This window comes from Opisthorchis viverrini, assembly GCF_000715545.1.
Source record: "Opisthorchis viverrini unplaced genomic scaffold opera_v5_210, whole genome shotgun sequence".
In the NCBI taxonomy this organism is placed as follows: Eukaryota; Metazoa; Platyhelminthes; class Trematoda; order Opisthorchiida; family Opisthorchiidae; genus Opisthorchis; species Opisthorchis viverrini.
This window is the reverse complement of record NW_008751866.1, coordinates 903,302-912,346: the sequence shown is the minus strand read 5'-3', so window position 1 is coordinate 912,346 and position 9,045 is coordinate 903,302. Positions and strand designations below refer to the sequence as shown.

At 43.8% G+C, this 9,045-nt stretch overlaps 2 protein-coding genes across 2 annotated transcripts; both read left to right on the top strand.

Annotated features, from left to right (window-relative positions):
- Positions 1-407: 407 nt before the first annotated feature.
- Positions 408-932, top strand: T265_08280 (hypothetical protein; the record flags this gene model as incomplete). Its single annotated transcript, XM_009174028.1, has 2 exons — positions 408-756; positions 853-932. 2 exons carry the CDS (start codon positions 408-410, stop codon positions 930-932), a joined length of 429 nt encoding a protein of 142 aa, XP_009172292.1.
- A 1,453-nt stretch (positions 933-2,385) lies between these two features.
- T265_14522 (hypothetical protein) lies at positions 2,386-3,107 on the top strand (the record flags this gene model as incomplete). Its single annotated transcript, XM_009174035.1, has 2 exons — positions 2,386-2,439; positions 2,847-3,107. Coding segments are annotated over 2 exons (315 nt in total), but the record flags the coding sequence as incomplete, so codon positions are not given.
- Between the last annotated feature and the right edge of the window lie 5,938 nt (positions 3,108-9,045).

Here is a 9,045-nt window from a genome sequence, read left to right as displayed (position 1 = left end):
CTTACACAATGGTAATCTCATATGATCACTCTCTTACCATGTCCGTTGTATAGCTGCTCCGGTTTGCGGTGAGTGCAGACAATTCTAATAACAAGAGTTTTGTGTACCATACTACCATGAATAAATAATGCCCGGGCACTTTCATCAACGCAAGTACGTTCCAGTTCGAGGTGAAATGATACAGGAAGGATGCGTTACAGACATCCGCATATTCGATGAATGCATATAAATTTTATCCAAATATTTTGTGCGCAAATACCGCGAACAACTTGAGAAGAGTGATCAACGAGCAACAAACTAATTCGACATGATATCAGACTTCACTTTCGGAAATCAATTAGACACGATGTGTTGCAAAAACAATTCGGAATGGCACAGTCCAGTCGTAAATATCACCAAACATATACATGGCAAAACACATATCGAAAACACTTATTTATGAACTCACCGATGTAGCGCTTCCCGTCTTCTACATCATAGTTCCCGAACCCCCAGAACAAGTGAGTACGTACCCAGACCCTGGGGCCCGCCAAATATTCGTCACATGGAAGAGCACATCTTACTGTGCCGCAACCAAATTTACCCTGGCTGTGTACAATCAGAACGGTCAAAATGTCATCCCGAACACTGAAACTACGGTGCATCAAGCCACACTGACGAACGTCCCGACATGTATGCGTCTGCTTGTAGGCGTGCGTGGACATAATTCCCTTGGGATCGGGCGGGAGACCTTGGAGGAAGTTGCAGTTTCCGGAGGTAGGTTCCATCCAATTTGTGATTATATCGAACCAGTGGCGCGCTTGTACATTCGAACGCTGCTCCTCTATTCCCCTCCGTTTCTTTTGCTCACAGGTTGGAAATGTCCCACCTCGTCCACTTCTAATAGCGCAACCTGTACATACGACCACCGCCATGAACTAAGTTTCCTTTAATAGGTTGTGAATAGTCTTGTGAGGAATATGGTAATTCCCCTAATTCAAGCAGCTGCAAATCAAGTTCGGTTGAGTTTCCTTACATGAGTTCTTCTAGGCTGGTGATAGAGTTCTTCAACATTTTCCTATTTCTGCGAACGTCACGCAGCCCAATAGGCGAGAAAACATGTCACAGGTCCCATAAATTCCAGCCGTCTTCAAACTGTGTATCTGAAATGTCAGGCGCGAATTCTTCACGGTGGTTGGTCAATATTCACACACCTCGCCCTCACTACCACCATATCGTCGCGTGAATCACCAGATCCACACTCATTACTCACGACTGGTTCACGCTCAGAACGTGTAGACACACACGGATTCGGATCAGCACCGACTGACGTGGATTCGATCCTACACTTCAAAGCCACAAACTGTACCATTCGAATTGGCCAGCTTTGTTGCCCCTGGGTTGAATAGCTGTTGCTAGCTTCCAGTACGAGCGAATCAATCAATCAATCAATCAATCAATCAATCAATCAATCAATCAATCAATCAATCAATCAATCAATCAATCAATCAATCAATCAATCAATCAATCAATCAATCAATCAATCAATCAATCAATCAATCAATCAATCAATCAATCAATCAATCAATCAATCAATCAATCAATCAATCAATCAATCAATCAATCAATCAATCAATCAATCAATCAATCAATCAATCAATCAATCAATCAATCAATCAATCAATCAATCAATCAATCAATCAATCAATCAATCAATCAATCAATCAATCAATCAATCAATCAATCAATCAATCAATCAATCAATCAATCAATCAATCAATCAATCAATCAATCAATCAATCAATCAATCAATCAATCAATCAATCAATCAATCAATCAATCAATCAATCAATCAATCAATCAATCAATCAATCAATCAATCAATCAATCAATCAATCAATCAATCAATCAATCAATCAATCAATCAATCAATCAATCAATCAATCAATCAATCAATCAATCAATCAATCAATCAATCAATCAATCAATCAATCAATCAATCAATCAATCAATCAATCAATCAATCAATCAATCAATCAATCAATCAATCAATCAATCAATCAATCAATCAATCAATCAATCAATCAATCAATCAATCAATCAATCAATCAATCAATCAATCAATCAATCAATCAATCAATCAATCAATCAATCAATCAATCAATCAATCAATCAATCAATCAATCAATCAATCAATCAATCAATCAATCAATCAACCAGTCAATCAATCACTCAACCAGTCAAGCAATCAATCAATCACTGAAGAGTAACCACTGTGTACCTGGACACTGGAGTGACTAGCCAGAAACGCCCCTATTCCCCTTGTGACCCACCCACTTTGCATATGTTGTCGAGGCGAGTGTTGATCAATTTGATCAGCATGTGGGCGACAGGAGTCTGTCGGATATGTGGTGGGCAGAGCAAGCGATCATGTTCCGCGTGAAGACGTTACATGAGGAAGTGAGCTGAAGTTCACTTTGCTTATGTAAGACACTCGAAAACACACGGATAATGGTCTGTCTCTGTTGAATGACTAGGACAATGCTTACATCAACCCTCTTGACAGATAGCAATCTCCCTTGGGTAATACACGCTCTCCTCAACTGGACAAAAGCCGTTATTTGTGTGTGATATATGCTTTCACAGGATTCCATCATTCGACATCCTATGGTGTCCGAACAATGTGGGGATGTGGGGATAAATCCGATGGAATTTCATGTTTTCTGCACGGTTGTTTCTATGTACAATGAAATGGGAAATTATGGTCAGATAGTTTTCCCACGCAACTAATCAGAACGTCCAATTTGTCTGATATTTAGTCCCTGAAAGTCCGGTCGATTTGGTCGTGCACCCGAAGTCCCTGAAAGGTCGATTTGGTCGTGCACCCGAATGTCGGTGCGACTGAGGTAGCCGTGTCGTGGAAGTACTCGTCCGAATGTATAGCACGCACGCAGGACCTCACAGTCTACGATCGCGAGCTCACCCCGATCATCCAAGCTATCGAAACAACTGAACATGCAACCACGGTGCCCAACCTGCCAACATGTGTGCCTCTGGTTGTTGGCGTGCGTGGGCAGAATGAAAATGGCGACGGTGTGGAGGCGACGCGGGAGTTTACCATTCCAGGAGGTTAGTTTATTGTTGCTTACCTACACATCGAATGAGTTCCGTGTGGGTAGATGCGTATTTGAGAAGTAGGACGCTGGTTATTGGTTGCGCCCTAATCTTCCAGTCACGTTATTCCTCGCTTCGCGATCCGACATGGTTATAAACGCTGATAATTTTTATAGGACTGTTTTTCTGAATGTGTGGTGGGTATCGCTGTCACGCTGGTAGAAGTGCGTATGAGGAAGCACAACAGAATTTCTGGCTCATTTCATCAGTGCCATATCAGGTAACGGGGATCGGAGATGGCTCTGGGTGACCCAACATGTTCGAGCATATCCGCAGTGACTTAGCCTTTAAGACTCGTCTCCGGATTCCATCTAATGCGTGAATCCAATCGTTTCTGGCAGTTCTTCTCGGAGGCTACATCTGGGATTGGAGGATCACTATTTTCGACGGTGCGAGCAACCACACTGTGTGTTGTTGGAAATGAATGTGCCCGGATGTGGTTGAACGGATCCGGCGATAGCATAGTCGGTGGAGATATTGCAGTTGTGAACGGGAGGCTGGAAATTATGGACAACCGGAGAGCCGACGGTTTCCGAAATATTTTACAATACCACTAAATTTGGAGGAGGAAGGCAGGTTGGAAAATGTGAGAGAAAATTTCGTAAGCATACTGTCTGATCAACGCGAAAGCATCAAAATACACTGGGATATGATAGCCGTAACTATCGGGACAGCGATCCATCTTAAATAACGGGAGACCAAAAGAGCGCGTCACTGCTCAGCGGATATGAGTGTACCTAATATGTTTGATGAGGCAGACTGGAGTTAGTGTCAGGGCATACGAAAAACAGAGATGCACGGTTCACAACCACAAACATTCGGCATACGAACGTCCCGTGGATTTGGAATTCATGAACGCAGCTACAGTATGAGATTGTTCTTTTTCAGCGCTGTAAAATGCGACCACACTAGGGGACTCCTCATGGAAAGTTCACCGAGAACTTGAAGTCAACTCCTAAATGAAGAAGCCCTACATCATCTATTCGCAGTAGTCTTATCCCGGAAGCTCGAAAACTCGAAATTTGTGGCCTAGTGATGCACAATTTTGAAGCCACAAGTGATGCGAATTAGCAAACGTGAGTCGAGCACTTGAGATTCGTCCAATGACTACACCATGCACGCACAAACACAGAGTTATCTTAATATGAGGACGGAGGATAACTCATGTCATCTGTCCACACTGCGCGTTTCTCGCGGCCGTTCTCAACATCGCCCTAATTATAGACGTCTATACGCAATACTTGGGGCCCAGTGGTTAATATTTTGACATCACAAATGATGCATTTTGTGCACTGACCTAACCGGGACACACCTCCGTTAGAGCTATTTGAACGTCTCCACAGCTTCCAATGGTTCTTACCAGATTGTAAGAAGAAAGTTCACAAGCCGCACGTACTGAAACAGGACTCTGCACTCTGTAGATGCATTGTGCACGCTAGAGGATGGAGTGACGATGGTCAGTTAGTTCAACAGGGCTCGTACTTCACGACGTTGTCCGGTTACTCCAGGTCCACAAGGATCTCAGCGGCAATGATTTGAACATTGGGATTTTAAAGACCTTCCACTGCGCGTTTCTCGCAGCCGTTCTCAACATCGCCCTAATTATAGACGGCTATACGCAATATTTGGGGCCCATTGGTTAACATTTTGACATCACAATTGATGCATTTTGTGCACTGACCTAACCGGGACACACCTCCGTTAGAGCTATTTGAACGTCTCCACAGCTTCCAATGGTTCTTACCAGATTGTAAGAAGAAAGTTCACAAGCCGCACGTACTGAAACAGGACTCTGCACTCTGTAGATGCATTGTGCACGCTAGAGGATGGAGTGACGATGGTCAGTTAGTTCAACAGGGCTCGTACTTCACGACGTTGTCCGGTTACTCCAGGTCCACAAGGATCTCAGCGGCAATGATTTGAACATTGGGATTTTAAAGACCTTCCACGTTCGCCTCATCGTTTCATCAATAACGAAGTTGAACGAGAGCGTACAGGTTGGATATCTTCGTCTGCAACACCACTTTGTTTTAAAAAGCCTTTTAAGAGCTCACCGTGCACTCACACGGCCAGAGGTATGCGAATAAATGGAGTGATTAGTTCCACAAATTTGTGAGATATCCTCTGTTGAGAAAATCTGGCTAGGAGCCCCGGCAAATCAGGAGAGCCTCACGCATTACTCGAGTGAAGGAGCTCCAAGTTTGCGAGTCGTCTATGCATATGGCGTTGCTCTCCCACGTGATGGAGTGGTCAACGCAGACTATATCCCCCAAGCAGTCCGCTCTACACTCAGGGATGAAGGAGTGACGCGCTGTCTTAAGAAGATGAATAATCAGTGGCGCCTAAAGCCTTGTTACAATAGTAGTCATAACTGCCCAGGTGCCCAAAATAGGCTATCATCTCCAGTTCTTGGATAAATATTCCGCATCCTGCTAACTAAATCTGCGGAAGCCGGATACAACGCAATTTGCCATTCGGCTTACAACCGATGAACTGATTGACTCACCGGGTGAGTGACTCACTGACTGATAACAAATCTTGATTATATTTGCATTAAAATGCGGTGTGGTTTATTTTACTTTGTATATTAGGTCAACTATTATCTGGTTAACTGACACACTCAATCCTAAATCATCCAGTTTAAATTACTCATAAGGTTTGACGGTGACTGTGACGCTCTGGATAACCGAGAATTCGAGCAAACTAAGTGAAACTGACAGGGCAATACACTGTTCTTGTGATTCATTCATGAGGAGCCATTAGCAGACGTTCACGTCATTAAATTAATCAGTGAAATCCCAGCCACCACTTGTATTTAGCGGAAGAAAAACCTGAAAAAATGTTCACGGGTCTTCTTTTCTTCTCAAAATATCTCAAATACTGTGGAATCCAGAAACTCCTAAGCCATGTATTGTGGCTCAAATTCTCGGAGTAATCTGTCTTTGCGAAAAACATTTTACAGTCCACATCGGCGTGTCCGCAGCTTTGTGCCAGGTAAAACAAATGAGTTGCAAAACCATTGGTTCGCAGCCGGAGGATCATGTACCATTATGGTCGTTCTCGCACACATTGGTAATGACGTAGTGTGATTATAGTAGAGCTTCATTTTTTGCCGATTCAACGAGTCTAGTGGGGTGGTCGTTCGTCAAAGCCTTCATATTATCCCGAACATTCACCGGCTAGTTTTCTTAATCTGAACACATCAGAGTTGATACGTGAAATGATACGTAAAGTGACCAGATGTATTCTGGTCAAAATATTTCGGACGGCTGATATAGAGTGTAGTTATTCCGCGGTTGGAGTTCAACTTACGGCTGACTTGACTTTTTACTAACTTAAGGAAATATGCAACCTTACGCAAACGGGATCACACAAGAATAAGGGTTGGTTTCGAGATTTGTAGCCTTTGGTCTGTGCTTTCTTCTGCAACGTATGAAGGCCAGTTACATTTTTCAAAGAGGCTATCTAGAGAAGAATTTATATTGCTCGAGGGATGCGTCAACACCTGTGGGATGACGCTGGAACTTACAGGGGATTCCGAGCACTTTGTGGAAAGATAGGGAACCGCATAAAGTCACCACTTTCAGCAAAACTACCGTGAAGCAAATTTTGTGGAATTGTCTCAGAGCAACTACGAGACAATATATCTAGAAACTTCCATTTCTCATCAGACTGAGGCTAGCAAATCATTGCGAATTCTGACTTGACCTTCCTGGCATGAAAAACGAAGTGAGCGTTTCGCAGCAAATGGCGTTTGCTCAAATCACGATTGTTGCAAATTACTATGTTTGAATATGTAGAACAAAATTACACTTTTCCTTGAAGGTTAACTGTGCCTTGGAGTCACCTGATAAGTGCAGCCCCCCAGCTTCCGTCCTTTTTTACTGCTGGGAATAAGCAGTATGCCCTTGGGTGGGTAGGCTTATCAAGCGATTGGTCCAGTAGAAAAGTCTGCAATTGCAAGCACGCTGAAGTGGCCACAAACAGTTTTTGGTCAACTGGAGTGCCAGACGCCAAAGATAAAGTAACTAGAGAGGCTTATGGCGAACAATCGGCTGTATAAAGTTTGAGCTCACTAGACCTTAGTGGACAGATGTGCTTGTTTAGTGTTTGTCTCAACAACCCTGTTACTCTCTTTTATTAGCGGGATTCAGGGCACATAGGACATCCAGTGATCGGATCGATAACCAGGTATACCTTAGACGCCTGCACTCGATAGCGTCGTGATAAACGAGCTTTGGTTTGCTTTTTGCGGCTGTAACCAATAAATCTTGCGGTGCAATACGATATCCAGAAAAAGGCCCAGGGGTATCATTAGAGCAACCGCGTCTGTCAAGATCTGTTCGTCCCGCATTCAATTCAGAGTCTGTTTGGACTTGATGAGAAACAGTTCCAGTTAGGCAGATTATATTTGCCTGTGATATCTACTTTTTGCCTGGTAAATTCTAAAATGTGTCAAACATTCTTTTGTTTACTGGCCCCTATTTTCTCAGACCTAGCATCTGCTTCATTTTGCGAGTTGGTACTTTATCCAGGTATTTCCTGGTATGTCTGTCCAAGTCAAGTTGTCCGTCTGTCTAGGCAACCTGTTACCGTTTGCGGCACTGTTAGGCGTGTACGATGACTTTAGACATTTGTGTAGCATTCCATTCCCCCGATGTCTAGGTGCAACTTGTGTGAAAGTGTCATACACTCTTTGTGCTGTGAATGATGGACGGATATGCGAATGCAGTAGTTTATAAAAGTAGTGGAACCGAACTGTACTCAGTTATAGTGCGCTCAAGAACGCGGGGAATATGAAGTGGCAGGATAAGTGATAGGTAGCACTGACGGTAGTTGATGGGTCTCAGAGGACATAGAAATGCGCTCTGGTAACCAGGAGAATGTATCAACAACTGCCATGGTGGGACACATGACATCGATATGAATGCGCGAATCCTGAAATCGTCAATCACCATCGATTGGGAAAACGGTGCCTGATCCCATCGGACTTCGCGACTTGCGGCAAAACGTAAACCGCTTACAATGAACAAAAGTTGCAAGTAGTTCTGCAGCTGAAATAATTCATTGAGCTTTCTAGAGGCTACATTGTTCTCATGGACGCAAAATATTTAGGAGCGTCAGTTCTTTAATTAATTTTTGCTATGTAAATTTCGCTTGACCGGACGAATACTGAAGTCAGTTTCTGGGGCCTCAAGAATCCCGGTAGGAGGCAAGATGGACCAAGCGCCAATTTACTGACCGGAAGGTCCGTGGTTAGAATCCGACCTCTGCCTCTCGACTACCCCTGTCTAGGCTTGAAAAACCTGGCAGTATCTCAGCCCTAGTGCCTCCTTCGTGTGGCATGGCAGCTAGGCACCGAAAGGGTGCTACAGCAGAACGATTAATCTTAGTATCGGGTACATTCACTACTTTCAGTAAACTCGGGGTTTGAAGAAAGTATGGCTTGCAGATGATGACCTATACCCGTAGATCGTGTTTTGTGGTAAACTGCAGCAGAGTTCTCTATTAAAACTGGCGAGACATGCCAGGACGATCATATCGTCAATCATAGTGGACAGCTGAACGAACTCAGATGGCGCCCATTTTCCGGTGACCGGTGGGCTGTAAGACCAGAGACAGATCGTGAGTCAGTGCCGCACAGCACCTACAGGTGTTGTCAAAATCTGTGCCCTGGTTTTATGGTAAACAGGAAACCCACTGCAAGGCATTGTCCGGTAAGGCGTAAGTTGCCGGCTGTTTGCAGGGTCTGTGACTAAAAGTACTTGAATGTTATATGATACATAGGTGCTCCTCGATAGATTTTCAAATATGCAATTAGCACAACATGAAGTCGCAGCCAAACACTACCCTCGCTGCTCGTATTTGTGCCGCCAGTTTGTCCATGACAAA